An 18629-nucleotide genomic window follows, 5' to 3' on the forward strand; every position below is an offset into this window, starting at 1 on the left:
TCAGGTAACATCTTACTACATCTGCCAACAATGAATTGAGGAGAGGAGGAGAGCTAATGGGACTGTGGAGAGGATAAAAGGCACTAGGGTAGGATTGGTGCAAAAATGCATGCTTGGTGGTCAATGTAGGCTTGGCAGGTGAAAGGCCTTTTCCATGTTGCATCTGTCCATGACTCTAATGCTGGACCTAATTTTATATATGCATTACTGAGCATATTACTCATCAGGCAGAAACTGCTATCTCCAGCATTCCCAGCCTCCATCGTTGCACTTAGCATAAAAGGTGGCCAGTCAAATCATCAGCTGATCATCAGGAAAGCAAATCACAAACAATCTAAACTATTGCAGTGAGGTACATCTAGCTGGCAGCATCAACACTTCTTCAGTTGAGCACATTGAATGTGACAGAGCTGGGATCATTTAGGACAGCTTGTGGTCTTTTTAGAATTAAACCATTTTCTTGAGGTCAATTTAGCTGCAAGCTAGAAAAGATTATTTAATTCTAAATCTGATTCACAAAATACTCGTTCACCACAAAGATTTTAAAAATCTGATGGTGACAAGTTGAATACAATAAATCCAATCATTGTTTGGTTCAAGGTAGCAACAATTTTTGTCTTCCTATTTTCTGTGGAGTGCCTTCTGTTAGAAGTATACAACAGATGGGCTCAAATTTTGAAAATCAAAGAAATATTTCATACCCTGAACAGACAGCTGGAGTATTTTATCCAAAATATAGGATAGTCACCATTTAAATGGTACGTGAGTCTAGAAAACATGGAGATTTTAAGAATCTTTAACAATATTCTCAGTTCAAGTATTATTTTATTTTCTCTACTTAGTTGGCAACTCCATTCAAAGTGGAATGAGAAAATTGAGAGAAATGAAACAAAACAAAAAGCCTGCGAACTTGCATAGTTTGGGAAGTGGGAGGAAACCAAAGCACCCAAAGGAAACACATGCTGTCACAGGGAGAACATGCAAACTTCACATAGACAACTCTACTAGTTACACCACAACATCATCCAGTGATATGTAATATAGTTGTTGGAATTAAATACTTGAAACATCATTTGAAATAGTTGGATCCTTTCAGTATCTTTGCATGTTGTATCTATGTGTTTATTAAAATCTTGGAAACAGTATTAGCTACAGCACTCAATAGAATTCACTCATTATTGTTCATGAAAGCAAGATCAATCCTCTCACTTACCCAAACAAAAACCCTGTGATTGTTTTAAGGCAGTTTTGCTATAAGTAAAATTAACAAAATACATTAACTTTGTTATTGTAGCTGACGAGTGTCTGGAATGTGTAGAACTTTTGTTCATCTCTAGGTAAGATTCAACAAATGGGACATTTTCTTCTGCTTTCGTTCAACATTCTTCTGAATACAGAAGGCATGCTTTCTTCTGGCTGAGAGCCTGGAAACACTCCGATTACAATAAATGAACCTGGTCTTCACCGTCTGTTCTGTGATATCGTAGGCAATACTGATGGGTTTTTTAAAAAAAGGAAAGACCATTCTTTGTCTTTAAACAGTATCATGTTTGCAGTTGACTGACTCTCCTGAAACCCAAGGAACTCAACAGGACCAACCTCTAACTTGATTGTAATTATCCTCTCATCTTATGATTAATACAGGTACATGGAAACACTAAATGGTTTTATAATCAATTCTGAACTTGGCTTTGTTTTGGGCAACAAAGTCAGTTTTCAGAAATAAATGCTTTATTTTCTCTCTGTTCTGCATCTCTGAGACAAAGCCGTTCAGATAATGGCTTGGTTTTTCTGTTCCGTCCTACTGCAAAATATCCTTGCCTTTAATAGTCATTCGAGTATTGTGTTTTGAAAAGCCTGTCACAGTCCACTTCCTCGCAGATTAGAGGCTGCAACAGGTTTAGCATTGGCCTCTAAAGGGCGAAGCTTAATTCTGGTTCAGTGCATGCCAATGTTTCACTCAATATCTCCTCGCTTGACTAATACTGCTGATTACTGCACAAATAACCTTGCAACAGCTCCTTGCACTAAATTCCACAGGTTTTCAAATACTATGCTATATTTAGGCTTCATTCCCTAGGTAATTATTATTGACAACATCTATAAGGTTTTATAAGGTCAAAAAGTAACTGCCTTTTGGATCTTTACTTCCAACCCCATCATTTTGATACCCAATTTACAATCAATTTTATCACCTTTTGATCTGTAAACTACATATATACTAAGGTAATACATAGGCATACTGCATTTAGCTCACAATATGTTATGGCACTTTGAATTGGGAGTTAGGCACGCATTTTATAAAATGGATTATCGGTCAGGAGGCTTGGACGACTATTTCCAAGTGAATAATCTAGTAAATCATCAGAGATGTTCAGTGTCACAAGCTGAAAGGTAAAGGGCAAAGTACTTTGCGACACTTGCCTGTTGCTCTTTCACTGATGTTGGGATAAAGAATGTGCACACTCAGCCCCACTGGGACATTAGAAATTACATTGTACAGTACTGCGGATGCCAGCAAGACTCACCTCTCCAAATGAAACTCTACTCACATAACTCCGTAGAAGGAGAAGACACACACCTTGAGTTTAGGCTGACACTATTTAAGGAAAACCAGAGGAGAAGCAACAGGAGCCACTACTTGGAGCAGTGCGGATCTATTATGTTGCGAAAGTTTGAGGCTTGAAAATGTTCAATGGCTCCATACTGTGCCTCACAGCACTGCTTCTATTGCAAGAATAATTTTGCCTAATGAACCAAGGCAAAATGGTTGCACTTGACTCAGAAAGACTTCGAAGGCACCACTCTTGAGAACATATTCATATACTCATAGGTTAATATTATCACAGAGATAATTGCAGTTATTATTAACCCTAATAAGACCTGCCTAGAAAAACATAGGCAGGTTAATTTGTGATTTCCTTCCTTATACAGGGGCAAATTAAGTGTCAAGTGGCTAATATGAAACATATTTCATTTTATGAGCTTTTAATTTAATTTAATTTAATTTCATATTATTGATGGCACTAAAAGGATGCGGTCTTATCCAGATTAGCCATGTCTGTATAAGCCTTTTGGACCCAATTTTTGATAACTGAAATAACAAGATTCTGACACTGGACATGAGTGGGTGATGTCTACAATATCAGGGTCTATCCATACTCGCAAATTCTCAGAGCTTGATGCACAAACAGCCCCCATTATTCTCCTTAATGCACACAGAGATTACATCAGATTTATTACCTAGCTGCAGGCACATTTGCTCTGTAATTACAATGGCAGTCTGATTCGAAAAGTATTTGTAAAATATTAGGCATGTGTTTAGCGTTCAGTTAAAGTAGGTTAAAAATGAATCCTTCTGTTGACTGTCGAAGACTTGCTTTAAAACAATTTCATTTTTTCTTCAAAGTCCATGCAATCACTATGTGGTAACTGACTGCCATGGGTATGCATGGTGCTTTCTAAATACGACTCATTTCTCACAATATTAAATTTGATTTCCTTGTAAATACAGATGTCTGATCATCCCGACAAACGAAGTATGATCTGAAAATATGACTAAGCACTGGCTGTGACATTTTATACTGAAGAGTTTTAAATACAGCACTCAAAGAGCTTGCATGCCAAAGGTTTCGTGTTTCTTTAATTCATTTCTGGACGTCAATAACATATCTGATGGGAGTAGATCTTTGGCTCGGTGACAGCATTCTCTACCGAGTTTGCACGACAATCCCCTCCTCGCAAAGTCAATGCTCTTCCTCTGAGTAATCCTTTGGTTTTCTGAATGATACGCACCTCTGGTGGGTGTGGGTGTGGGTGGCTTCCTCACATTGTTTGGGTTGTGGGAGCCCATCAAATCCTCCTTCCTTGTAGAACTAACCACCCTACAGGCTATTGTAAAGATGGTTAAAACCAAAGAAGGAGCAGAGCCATTAATCAGAGCGCGATTCCTTCAGTTTCTTCTTTCTGTTCTACTCCCCGAATGACAAGTGCGACAAAGCGAACAACATGTCAATTGATCCTCTAATAACAGAGATTCATGAATATATTTTGGCGCTTATTTCATTACCATAAGCATGGCTGGATGCGACATGAGCATTCTGATGTATCAAAGGTATTAGCACTTGACTCGCGGTGGCACATTGATTGCATTTGTTAGTCAATTCTAATGAAACTAAATCAGCTCCTCAATAAATACAACCGGTGCATTAGGGATGCAGCTAACCATAAAATGGTTAAATCTATATGCATTAAAAATATTTGTACGCATCGACCTATTGTTTGCAGTAAATCTATTATTTGCCTAATATAGTAAATTTATCTCCTTCTGTCCGAAACTTATATTTTCTATCTCCTGCACTCTCGTTCACTTTTCTACTATCTTCCTTTAAGCCTACCGCTGTACGACATTTGTTACTTTGTGAAGATGACATTCCCATCAATCATCCTGTGCCTGTTTATGCAGACAGTGGAGACCATGGAAATGCAGCATAACATTTTCACTGTAGGTAATCGTGGTGTTTCAGGAAAGACTGTAACATTACAAAGCAGCAGCAAGTGTAATTATGACAAATTTCAAGATAAATGTGGTCCCGTAAAATCTTTCATGTTACTGGCTTTCTCCACAAACTATTTTCATGAGCACCAATGTTTCTTTCCTTGAACAATCTTGCATAAACATCGTTTTTTTTCCCGATTCGTAACATTTCAAATTTCAAGAAAATCTAACCCATATTAACTTAAAAAGTGAACGTATACCATCACTATCATATTAGCATGGCAAATTGATTTTATAAATCTGAAATACACGATGTTTTGTTTTTCCCAAATGAGAATCAAACATAACGTGCTCTTAAATAATGCTATAGTTATCTTTCATTGGGATTTGAACATTAACAAGACATGAAAAGACCTGACCCACAATTAATTATTAGATGGAAGTCACCAACAGTATGAATTTACAAGTATCACTGCGTGAGAGAGAATAAACCATTAGTCAAAGTGTAAACACCAGTGTAAAGTTAGCTGACATCCACGGAATCAAAATCCATACTACAGTATATGACTAGGTCACTGTTATAAGGGCATATTGTGAAGACTCTTGCAGCAGCATATCTTTAATCTATTTCTAACATGAATGGCTCTGATGTATTATGATGTCTGATGCCCAGCTATGGATGGGGCAGAGGAGTAACAATGTGGTGCTTATATGGTAAAACCTGTGGTTATGGACTTTCAGTATAGTAACTACCCAGCTAACCCAAACAAATATCTACAATATACTGTATTATCATTGATCTCAAAGGACAGAATAAGTCACAGTAATGACCACTAATTTATTAAATTTATTCCAATGGTTCGTAAGTTATGTGGCCTCTATATTGTCCCAAATGTGTCGGGAATGTATGAGGCTTAAAGGTAATGGTATTCTTCAGACCCCATAAAAAAACTGTTTACTTCCACTCTGACCTTGCCTCCTTGCCCCAAGAACCCACCTTCCAGGGTCTACTTGCAGCTGTTGCTCGCATCCTAGCCAGTCAACATCTTTGTGGAAACCAGCAGGCTGCCTCTTCAGGGCCGAACAGGCATGCAGAAGTCACTGACCCAAACAGCATGCGATGATTGATTAGTGTGCTCAACTAAAGTTGCGGAAGTGCAAAGCAGGGAATGTAGGGCCGTATACTCGTTGAGTAGGCACCAGCCCACAGCACCAGCAGAATCGAGACTCAGTCTTTGCCAGCTGATCAATATTTAAACTCGCCACCCCTCCCCCCCCCGCCCCACACACACAAGGACCAGCAATTTTAAATGAGTGGTGAAGAGTGCAGAATTAAGTGGTTTAGGACACAACATTCTATAATACCCCGAAAGGACATCATATTGAATTTTTTATTTTTTTTTGCAATGGCTACATATTTGTTTCCCCTCATTAAATACAGTGCCATATACCATGCTATGAACAGTCAGCATCTCTGGAGAGAAGGAATGGGTGATGTTTCGGGGCAAGACCCTTCTTCAGACTGAGAATCAGGCTTTTCCCCTAACTACTCTCATTCTGAAGAAGGGTCCCGACCTATTCCTTCTCTCCAAAGATGCTGACCGCCCCACTTAGTTCCTCCAACATTTTGTGTCTAATTCGGTTTAAAGCAGCATCTGCAGTTCCTTCAAAAAAACAAGCTATGAGTAGTACCAGCTTGTTTATCTTAAGCTATATCTATTAATTACTGCAGGTACTGTAGATCTCAACTGTGGGTCACATTGCACAGTGAAAGATCCCATGGAAAAATCTAAGAATTAGTTAATAAGCCTTTAGTTGATATTATGTGATATGTGCATAGTTTATTGTTGTTGCATTGCAATGTTTTATGTCTGCTTGTACAGGCAGATGACATCTTGATTTAATGTCTCATCTCAAGGTGGTCTCCTCTGACAGTGCAGTGCTCTCCAGGTACAGCAACAAAATGACAGCCTAAATGCTACCCACTCAAACATTGATGTATGGTGAATCCATAATGTTCCAACCTGCTAGAAAACATTACTAATTGATCCACATCAACTACCGTATTGCACGGTTGGCAAACTTCCAGCAGCTAACTGATGCTAATCCCAACATTCACAGATTTGTAATCGTATAATATATATTCTGGATAAAACATATAATCCTCCAACATTTTCACCACTTCCAACGGGATCCCACCACTGGCCACATCTTCCCATCTCCTCCCCTTTCTGCTTTCCGCAGAGACCGCTCCCTCCGTAGGTCCCTGGTCAATTTGTCCCTTCCCACCCAAACCACCCCGTCCCTGGTACTTTCCCTTGCAACCGCAGGAAATGCTACACTTGTCACTTTGCCTCCCCCTTCGACTCCATCCAAGGACCCAAGCAGTCTTTCCAGGTGCGGCAAAGGTTCACCTGCACCTCCTCCAAACTCATCTACTGCATTCGCTGTTCTCGGTATCAACTGCTCTACATCGATGAGACCAAGCACATGTTTGGCAATCACTTCGCCCAACGCCTCCGCTCAGTTCGCATTAACCAACCTGATCTCCCGGTGGCTCAGCACTTCAACACTCCCTCCCATTCCGAATCTGACCTTTCTGTCCTTGGCCTCTGCCATTGCCAGAGTGAGGCCCAGCGCAAATTGGAGGAACAGCACCTCATATTTTGCTTGGGTAGTTTACACCCTAGCGGTATGAACATTGACTTCTCCAATTTCAGGTAGTCCTTGCTTTCTCCCTCCTTCCCCTCCTCTTCCCTGCTGTCCCAAAAGCCCACTGGCTCCGCTTCTTCCTTTCTTTTTCCCCCCCCCCCCCCCCCCCCCCCCCGACATCAGTCTGAAGAAGGGTCTCGACCAAAAACGTCACCTATTCCTTCTCTCATTAGATGCTGCCTCATCCGCTGAGTTTCTCCAGCATTTTTGTCTACCTTCGATTTTTCCAGCATCTGCAGTTCTTTCTTAAACAGTTGGTTTCATCTATGTTTTTGTTATAAATCTGAGTATCTATAATCCATTTTGATTAAAACTTGGATAGACAAAAAAAAGCTGGAGAAACTCAGCTGGAGAAAGGCAGCATCTCTGGAGCGAAGGAATGGGTGACATTTCGGGTCGAGACCCTTCTTCAGACTGAGGCTAGCACCTTGCCATGAACAGTACCAGCTTGTTTATCTTAAGCTATATCTATTAATGACCGCAGGCACTGTGGGGCTCGTTACACTGCACAGTTAAAACCTAAAACTTGGTTGCCATAGATGAACCCTTGTAGTGTGAAGTAGCCCACAATTGAACAGATGGCAGAGTGGCACAGCAGTAGAGCTGATGCCTCACAGGTTCAAGTGCTGTCAGTGCGGAGTTTGCACGTTTTCCCTGTGACTGCGTGGGTTTTCCGTACATCCACCAAGAGAAAATGCAACTCACCATCTCCTGATGTTAATCAACATTACAATTACTGAATCCACCATGATTGATATCCTGGGGTTTACCATTGACCAGAAAATCAACTGGAGTAAAACCCAATGTGACCACAGGTGCAGGTTAGAATCTAGAAATCCTGCAGCGAGTAAGGGCCGGCATGGTGGCGCAGCGGTAGAGTTGCTGCATTACAGCACCAGAGACTCGGGTTCGATCCTGACTACGGGCGCTGTCTGTACGGAGTTTGTACATTCTCCCAGGCACCGCGTGGGTTTTCACCAGGTGCTCCAGTTTCCTCCCACAGTCCAAAGACGTACAAGTTCGTAGGTTAATTGACTTTGGTAAAGATTATAAATTGTCCCTAGTGTGTGTAGGATAGTGCTAGTGTACGGGGATTGCTGTTCGGTGCAGACTCGGTGGGCCGAAGGGGCAGCTTCCACACTGCATCTCTAAACTAAACTAAACGAACTCGCCTCCTAATTCACCAAAGTGTGCCCACCACCAACAATACTCATATCAGGAGTATGATGGAATGATCAGTCGTGTGAAAAAATACTCCCCCTTTATCTGAAGGAGTGCACTTTGAGCAACACTTACGAAACTTGACACTACACAGGACATAGCAGCTCAGAGCAAGTCATCCACATCCACTGATGCATTGTAACAGCAGCTTACACCATCTACAGCATGCACTGCAGCAACTCACCAAGACTCCTTAGGCAGCACCTACAATCTTTCCACCCTTCTGCTGTTTTACTTATGTCATTGTATTTATTGTTGTACTTCGTGTAATTATTGTTTACTCTATGACCTTGATGGAAACATGGAATTTCATTGCACATTGGTGTATTTGACAATGAACTAATCTTTTAGTTACCAGGTCAGGTCGGGGGGGAGTTAGCACGGGAGTTACCATGGAATCCCGTGCTATCTGCTCCATGGTCGGATAGTCGGCGACTAAACCGTCTCCCCCACCTGGTTTGCCAGGTGAGGAGGGGGCTGTGGACCCCCAGCAGGACCAAAAACAAGACCTGTCAAAGGGCGGATGAGATTCTAGCGAGCCAACGGCCATCCACACTTCAGTAGAAGTTGCGATCACTGTCGTACAGAGCATTGTAAGGAACGATAATAGACAATAGACAATAGGTGCAGGTGTAGGCCATTTGGCCCTTCGAGCCAGGACCGCCATTCAATGTGGTCATGGTGGATCACCCCCAATCAGTATCCCGTTCCTGCCTTCTCCTCATATCCCCTGACTCCACTATTTTTAAGAGCCCTATCTAGCTCTCTCTTGAAAGCATCCGAATAACCTGCCTCCACCACCCTCTGAGGCAGAGAATTCCACAAACTCACCACTCTCTGTGAGAAAATGTGTTTCCTCGTCTCCGTTCTAAATGGCTTACTCCTTATTCTTAAACTGTGGCCCCTGGTTCTGGACTCCCCCAACATCGGGAACATGTTTCCTGCCTCTAGCGTGTCCAAGCCCTTAACAATCTTATATGTTTCAATGAGATTCTCTCTCATCCTTCTAAACTCAAGAGTGTACAAGCCCAGCCGCTCCATTCTCTCAGCTTATGACAGTCCTGCCATCCCGGGAATTAACCTTGTAAACCTACGCTGCACTCCCTCAATAGCAAGAATGTCTTTCCTCAAATTAGGGGACCAAAACTGCATACAATACTCCAGGTGTGGTCTCACTAGGGCTCTGTACAACTGCAGAAGGACCTCTTTGCTCCTATATTCAATTCCTCTTGTTATAAAGGCCAACATGCCATTCGCTTCCTTGACTGCCTGCTGTACCTGCATGCTTATTTTCATAAAGCACACACACCAAAATCCGATACTTCCAGTGACAGAAGTCAGCAGAAACTGGAGGACAGAGATGTGTGGTGTCCCCGTCACCGTTCCTGTTCCATGCAGCACCCCCCCCCCCCTTCCCCACACACCCCCCTCCTTCACACACCCCTCTCCCCCAACCCCCCACCTCCCCCACACCTCGACCTCCCCCACCCTCGAGATCCTGGGAGGGAGAGTGGGGGGTTTGTTGGAGAGGAGGAGGTAGGGAGGGAGAGGGGGGAAAGTGGGGGAGGTGAGGAGGGAGAGTGGGGGAGGAGGGGGAATAGAGGGAGAGGAGGGGGGAGTGGGGGATGTGAGGAGGGATAGTGGGGGGATAGGGGGAGATGGGGAGTGTGCGAGGTGGGGGGGGATAGAGGGATAGGAAGGGGAGAGCGAGGGGAGAGGAGTTATGGAGGGAGGAGAGAGTGACTGAGGGTAGGGGAGAGGGAGGTAGAGGTGTGGGAGGGATTGGGGGAGGGGAGGAGGAGAGGGGAAAGAAGAGGGGGGGTGAAGAGCAGGGGAAGGGAGTGCTGGGGGATGAGGGGAAATGTAGGGACCCCATGGGATTTTATGTTTTTGACCATCTTGCCACATGATATCTTGCTCTGCCTTCATCAACTCTCTGTGCTATCACCTCAAAGATTTCAGTCTAAAGCAAGTGTAAACTAGAATATAGAATTCAACTAGACTAAGTGTGACCCGTTGTGTCCCAGCATCACACGGGAGGGCTGGTCCCCCAACGCAATATTCCACCTCTCCACCAATTCCAATATTGGTGGCCAGTGGGGGGGGGGGGGGGGGGGGCTAGTATGGGTGTCGTGGGCTGAAGGGACTAGTTTCCATAGGGCTAGTATGGACATTGTGGGCCGAATGGATTCTTCGGCTGGCGGCTCAGTCACTCAAGCCTGTTGTGCTGGCTGCTTACTCACTCACGGCTGGTGGGATGGCAGTTGACTCATAGCTATTCCTTGAAATTCCACTTCAAGCAGGGCGCAAGGCCACCAAATTCAAGTGCAATTTCTTACCACTTCAAGCAGGGTGCAAGGCCACCAAATTCAAGTGCAGTTTCATACCATTTCAAGCAGAGTGCAAGGCCACAAAAGACAGCGAGTCGTGACCTGTGCCTCCTCCATCTTGCAGAGACTGAGCCACACCCACACTTCTGGGTATAATAGTCCCTCCCCCCCCCCTCCCACCAGAACGGGCATGGCCTTCATGGCGTGATTGACAGGAGAGAGAATCTCGACATTTTTTAAACACTAATAATTTTATTTTTTTCATCGATGGAAAAAATCCTTGGCACCTGATGAGCGGAGGGGGGTTCTGAGTAAGATGGCCAAAAAATCACAGCCGTACGTGGTAGCAATTTTTCTAAAATCAATATAATGCGCAAACAGGAAGTGGTCAAGATTACACTTTTCATTATATAGAAGGCAAGGCAACTTTAATTAGGCAAGGCAACTTTAATTAAGCAAGGCAACTTTAATTAGGCAAGGCAACTTTAATTAGGCAAGGCAACTTTAATTAAGCAACAAGCATTTCCAAACCAAAGGCAACACAGCTTTAGCATTTCCAAACCAAAGGCAACACAGCTTTAACATATCCAAACGAAAGGCAACACAGCTTTAGCATTTCCAAACCAACGGCAACACAGCTTTAGCATTTCCAAACCAAAGGCAACGCAGCTTTAGCATTTCCAAACTATATTTTCAAACCACATTAAGGGCACTGACAGGTCAGTAAAACCACTCACAGTTTAGTAGACATGTGTTCAGTGTTATTCACAGCTCAGACTGAGAGACGTGACCATCTCGCTCCCCCATCTTGCAGAGACTGACTGAGGCACTCAACACTTCCGGGTTTTATAGTCCATCCGGAAGGGGCGTGGCCTTCAGGAGAGAGAATCTCAACATTTTTTAAACACTAATAACTCTTATTTTTCATAGATGCGAAAAATCCTCTTGTCCTGCGCAGCGGAGTGGGACTCTGAGTAAAATGGCCAAAAAATCACAGCCGTAAGTGGCAGCGTTTTTTTTTCAATCAATATACAGAACAACAGGAAGTCGTCAAGATCAGACATTTAGTAATATAGATGTCAAGTATACAGAAACGGAAATCAAGGAAGAGGGGAAAATCAGTAGAATATATATTTTGTAAAAGTCATTTTTTGGTGCCAGAGAGGATTTTTGCAGGAATGTGTCTAATTAAAGTATTCAAAGATTCACTTATTCCTAAATGGCCAAACTACAACTTCTTGTTAGCATGCTCTATAATAAAGTAACAACTCATCATACCCTTCCCTGTCTGTGAATGCCAAGTTTCTTACTGTGAAACAATTGGTACAAATGTTATTTGTAGAATAATAAGGCAATTCACTGATAGTCTCATAGCAAAGAATCAAGGCTAATTTTTAAAAACAAACTCTGATACTGAAGTAAAGCGTACTATTTGCTTTTTTTTTTTAAATTGCGTACACATAATCTCATTTGACTGGACCATATAAACAATTAATCACATACATTTGATGGTATGTTTTAGTTCACCGAGACTAATCAGTAGTACAATGAGGAATCATACTTACAGGTGCAGCGGGGCAAGAGGTGTTGGGTCATAGTGGTAACGCCCTTCGTGATGTCTGGCATCAATTGGAACAGGTGGATGGAAGGACGGGAAAAGGGGGTGTGGAGCTGTAAAGTGAATTAAAAAAGAGGCTGAAAATCCAGAGGCAAATCTCAAAGCTCATTTAACCATCACAGGGTTGCATGGGATTTTGTCAGCAAGCTTGCATTACATTTGGCAAATATATTTTAGAACAAGATCAACACTTCTTTATATTAAAAATATCACCTAATATCATTTTACGCGAAGCATCTTTTTTTTTCCAATTTGATTGACAAAGTCGCGGTACCTTGACCTCAGTGAATATGTTTAGGACTCAAAGTCTACTCCAGGGAGTTGAGTATGAGTCCATTATTCAATGCAAACTTGACCTGCTGAAGGTGCTGCCTTTTAAAAAGAGGTCTCATCTGACTACTCAGATAAATATCGTCAAGAGTGTTTAATTGTCTAATGTCCTGACAACGGAACAATGAAATTCTTACTTGCAGCAGCATCATAACAGGCCTATAAACACAATACGCATGATAATATACAGTCTAAAAAACAATTAATCAGTAGCCTCAATATTAGTGCACAAAAAACCCAGAGTCTTTAGTGCAACCAAAGACAATTGCATGGTCCATATTTGCTGTTAGTGTTGCGTAGTATTCAAGAGCCTGATGGGTATTTGTAAGAAGCTATTCATGAACCTGGTGGCCATGGTTTTCAGACTCCTGAACCTTCTTCCGAATGGTAAGAGTGAAATGAGGGCATGACCAAGGTGGTGTGGGTCTTTGATGATATTGGCTGCCTTTTTGAGGCAGTGCCTCCTATCGATCCCTTCGATGGTGGGGTGGACAGTATCTGTGATGGACCAGGCAGTGTCCACCATTCACTGTAATCTTCATTCCTGGACATTCGAGTTGCCGAACCAGGCCATGATGCAATCGACCAATATGCTCTCTATCGTATACCTACAGAAGTTCAATATACGTCGACATACCTCACTCTCCTTAATATTCCAAAGAAGTAGAGGTGTTGGTAAGCTTTCTTAATGATTGATCAATGTGTTGGGTCCCAGAGATATGCATGCCCAGGAAGTTGTTTACTCTCTTCATCGATGAAGAGAGGTTCTAGGATCCTTGGCTTTCCCCATGTAAAGTCAACAATCAGCTCCTTGTTCTTGCTTGCGTTGACAGCAGGATTGTTGCTCCCGCACCATTCAAGCAGATTTTCAATCTCCCTCCTGTACTCTGATTTGTAATTACCATTAATCGACCAACAACAGTGGCATCATTGAGAAATGTAAAGACGGCATTGAAATTCTGTCTGGCTACACAGTCAAGGGTATAGAATGAGTAGAGCAAAGGTGTGAGCACACAGCCCCGTGGTGCTCCTGTGCTGATGATTATCGAGGAAGTGTTCTTGTGAAGTGTTATAAATTATCTCATGCACTATTTTGGAGTAGAACGGGGGGAGTTGATCTGATGTCCCAGCAATTGTTTACCCCTCAACCAGTATAACGAGTCATAGAGTTGTACAGCATGGAAATAGGCTCTGGCCCAACTTGTCCATGACAACCAAGATGCCCCACCTATGCTAGTCCCACCTGCCTGCATTTGGTCCATATCCCTCCAAATCCTTCCTATCAAGGTACCCATCCAATCATCTTTTCATTATTGTTTGAGGGAGTTTGTTGCTTTCAAAGTGGCTTTTGTAATTGCAAAGTTCTCACAGCGACTGGGTTTTCACAACGACTTCATTGACTGTAGATATTTTGCATATTCAGGTACTTAAAAATGAATTCCATCACTCCTTTGCATTAAAGATTCTAAAATGGATTAGTAACTGAGAAAAGAACAGAGATACACAGTGTCAGTCCCATGATAGGATATAATAGTAAAATACATTCAAATATGCCTCCTGTCCCATATTCTGCCAGTTAAATAGTAACAATGTATAAACTATTACATTTACACCTTTGCAATAAGGATGGCTGGTTATTTGTTCATAGCCAAGTTCTAAAAAATATCCATATATGGGTGGCACGGTGGTGCAGCGGTACAGTTGCTGCCTTTACAGCGCCAGGGACTCTGGTTCGATCCTGACTGCAGGTGCTGTCTGTACGGAGTTTGTACGTTCCTCCCGTGACCTGCGTGGATTTTCTCCGGGTGCTCCAGTTTCCTCCCATACTCCAAAGACGTACAGGTTTGTAGTTTAATTGGCTTGGTATAAATGTAAATTGTCCCCAGTGTGTGCGGGATAGTGTTAATGTGCGGGGATCGCTGGTCAGCACAGCATAAATTAAACTAAATCATCTGGAGAGAAAGCGTAGATCAAATCACTGGACATCACTAAAAATTGCTTTAGAATCTCATTTAAGTTGCACAATCTAACCAAACAATCAACAAACAATTCACTTGTCTGAAAATTATCAATCTATTTTATTGGTAATCTTGTCATAACAGGTCAGGTCGGGGGGGGGGGGAGTTCTCCCCGCCACGGGTACCATGTAATCCCATGCTACCTGCTCCATGGCCGGATAGTCGGCGACTAAACCGTCTCCCCCACCTGGTTTGCCAGGTGAGGAGGGGGCTGTGGACCCCCAGCAGGACCAAAAACAAGACCTGTCAAAGGGCGGATGAGCTTCTAGCGAGCCAACAGCCATCCACACTTCAGTAGAAGTTACGATCACTGTCGTACATAGCAGTGTAAGGAGTGAAGAAAACCATGAAATGTAATTCTTCCCTCTCCTTGGTTCTCAAAAGAGGAGTTGGTACCAGTCATAACATGACACGTGCAAAGTATTAGGCAACTTTTTAAACCAATGAATTATAGTGATGGTGCAGCTGGTCAATTGAAGTAAACTGACCAAGAAAAGTAAGTACAGAGATACCTCATTACTGGACTTCCCACTCTATTCATGCTGAGAAGTACCATAAACTTTATTCCTGAATAAGGACTTACTGGAACTTACTGGGCACAAAAAGATAACTAAGTGCAAGGCTGACAGGACATGATTCTAAACAGTTAGCTGCCATTAACAAAAATCAATACTTCAACTAAAAAACATTCTTAATGTCCCAGGAATAGCAGAGCATAGTGCAGACCAGATGGGCGCCATTCAGTGTACGTAGTCTAGGCCAGATGTTATGAATGGCAACCTTGCCAGCCTCTAAGATTCATCCTCATATCCAAGCATTTTTTTATTGGTCTTTTAAATAATTATCTTAAAGCATGCCAGGGGATCCTAATTAATGGGCCTAATAGGGGGAAAAACGGTATAATCTAATTCCATCAAAGGTATGTTTGGAAAATGACTATGATGGGATTTAAATTTCCACAAATACTTTTGGAAGAGATGAACAAAATTGGAAAATCATGAGTTAAACCTGATATTAGAGAATGGGATGAAGCCAATAGAAAGGAAGTATTTTAGTTCTGAAAATAAGAACATAAGAAAATAAGGTTGGGTGAAGCAAAGAAAAAACAAGGAGCAGATAATAGTGGGAACATAAGGAACTACAGATGCTGGTTTACGCAAAAAGACACAAAATACTGGAGTAACTCAGGTTTTTATGGTACTAAGAAAGAGAAGTATGTTGCATCTTCTGCGGTTGTAGGGGAAAGTACCTAGTGAGGGGGTGGGAAGGGATGAGTTAACCAGGGAGTTGTGGAAGGAACAGTCTTTGCGCAAAGCGGAAAAGGGTGGAGCTCTGACCTGCATCCAACTTTAACCCCATCAACACTTCACAACAAAACAGTTATCACAATATGGTCACACAAAGGTATCACAATAGGGTCACAATATGGTCATGTATATCAATAGACACAAAATGCTGGAGTAACTCAGCGGGTCAGGCAGCATTTCTAGAGAAAAGTAATAGGTTACATTTTGGGTCGAGACACTTCCTCAGAGTCAGAGGAGAGGGAAACCAGAGGTACGAAGAGGTGCGGAACAAATCAGAGCCGGCACCAATGGCCAAGGAGCACACAATGGTCGATTGTTGGCCATGGAGGAGGTGATAACGCAGGCGACTTGGGTGCAGGAGGGATGGAGAGACAGGGAATGTAAGTGTTACTTGAAATTAGACAAATTAATGTCCATACCGCTGGGGTGTAAGCTGTCCAAGTGAAATATGAGATGCGGCTCCTTCAATTTGCATTGTGCCTCACACGGACAGTGGAGGAGACCCTGGGCAGCGAGGTCAGAATGGAAGGTGAGTTAAAATGTTTGCCAACCGGGAGATCATGTAGGCCAAGGCGTAATGAGTGTAGGTGTTCAATGAAATACGCCAGTCTATCACAGAGCACTCCCACAGCTATCTAAACTGACGTCTATTACAAACTACTGACTCCCACAACTATCTAGACTGCACACGGACTCCCACAACTATCTAGACTGCACTTTTTTCCACCCTGCCTCATGCATAGACTTTATCCCCTACTCCCAATTCCTCCATCTCCACTGCATGTGCACCCAAGATGAAGTGTTCCATAAGACATCTGAGATGTCCTCATTCTTTCGGAATGGGAGTTCCCCTCTTCCATCATAACTGAGGCCCTCACACGGGTCTCCTTGGTACCCCGCAGCTCCACTCTTACTCCCCCTCCCCCCAGTCAAAACAGGGACAGAGTTCCCCTGGAACTCACCTTTCACCCCATCAGCAGTCGGATACAGCTGGGACGACAGATGGCACAATGGGCTAAGTGTTCGGCTGGCGACCGGAAGGTAGCCGGTTCGAATCCCGCTTGGAGTGCATACTGTCGTTGTGTCCTTGGGCAAGACACTTCACCCACCTTTGCCTGTGTGTGAATGTGTGTGAGTGATTGGTGGTGGTCGGAGGGGCCGTAGGCGCAGATTAGCTGCCACGCTTCCGTCAGTCTGCCCCAGGGCAGCTGTGGCTACAGAAGTAGCTCACCACCACCGAGTGTGACTGAGGAGTGTATGAATAATGCGATGTAAAGCGCCTTGAGTATTCTAGAAAGGCGCTATATAAATCCCATCCATTATTATTATTATTACTTTCCCCTGCAATCTCAGAAGATGCAATACCAGTCCCTATCGAAGGACCCTAAAGGGCCTGTCCCACTGACGTGTCCTTGGCACGCAAATTACGCGGCCATTCGGCCCTTCGAGCCAGCACCTTGTTCTGGTCACCACTGTATTTTAAAAATGGCGACCTGCAATGACCTATGACAGGTGCCGGCAGTCGCCGAAATAGTCGCGTAAGTGGGACAGGCCCATTACACCAGCCTACACACACTAGGGACAATTTACATTTATACCAAGCCAATTAACCTACAAACCTGTACACCTTTGGAGTGTGGGAGGAAACCGAAGATCTCGGAGAAAACCCACGCAGGTCACGGGGAGAACGTACAAACTCCACACAGACAGCACCCGTAGTCAGGATCAAACCCAAGTCTCTGGTGCTGTAAGGCAGCAACTCTACCGCTGTGCCACTGTGTCACCCTGCATTATTTTATTTGACCCTGCCTTTTCTATTTCTGCCACATATGCAGTGTTAAAATTTCTTCCCAAACTTTTGGATCTTTAAATAATTCTCGAGAATCATTTGTCATTTTAACCTGACCCCCCTATGAACTGGAGTGGCGAGTTTATTACCACAATACGAAAAACCCCTCTGATCCATTTCAACAATAGGACTCTTCATGGAATCAATCATGCAGGAGAGAATGTGAATAAACAGCTGGTGAACAAATCTACAGCAGCAACCTAAATGGCCTGTTCCACTTTCACGACCTAATTCACGACCTTTTTTACTCGTGAACATTTTTCATCATGTTGAAAAAACGCCCCGACCTACTTGATGCCACGAGTACCTACGACTAGCATCACGACCTACCTACGACCTCGTGACGACCATGCTGTGAGTATGAGTCAAGGGCAAACTCGGCAGAGGTCGTGAATTAGGTCGTGAAAGTGGGACAGGCACCTTAACCGTAGTCGATAGATGAAGTAATATCAAGATACCTGGTCCTACTTGGCCTGCAGGTAGCAGGAGAATAGAGCCCCCACTTCACTTCTTATTCTTTCCTTGCAGTGTTTGTAACAACATCTAGTTCACCTCTTTATTTCACTTTACACTTTTCTTCAACACCAAATGGAATCCACATATAATATGCACTATCGCAGGAGTACTGGGACTGTGAACTCCCAAACTGGTCTGCTTCAGTTACATTGGCAGAGGTCCGAGACAAAGGAGGGAATTTCATTGAGCAATAGTTTACAATGCACCAACTAAACATAATTCAAACAGAG

At 43.2% G+C, this 18629-nt stretch overlaps 1 protein-coding gene across 2 annotated transcripts in view; it reads right to left on the reverse strand.

The window, feature by feature from the left end:
• The window catches only part of gli3 (GLI family zinc finger 3), a 380662-nt gene that overhangs the window by 131371 nt on the left and 230662 nt on the right, over positions 1-18629 (reverse strand). For both annotated transcript variants that reach the window (XM_033019985.1, XM_033019986.1), the window contains exon 4: positions 12327-12432. In XM_033019985.1, the coding sequence (XP_032875876.1) occupies positions 12327-12432 (106 nt within the window). The remainder of the gene's footprint in view (positions 1-12326; positions 12433-18629) is intronic.

The sequence above is a fragment of the Amblyraja radiata genome, chromosome 4 (genome assembly GCF_010909765.2).
Source record: "Amblyraja radiata isolate CabotCenter1 chromosome 4, sAmbRad1.1.pri, whole genome shotgun sequence".
NCBI classification, from domain to species: domain Eukaryota; kingdom Metazoa; phylum Chordata; class Chondrichthyes; order Rajiformes; family Rajidae; genus Amblyraja; species Amblyraja radiata.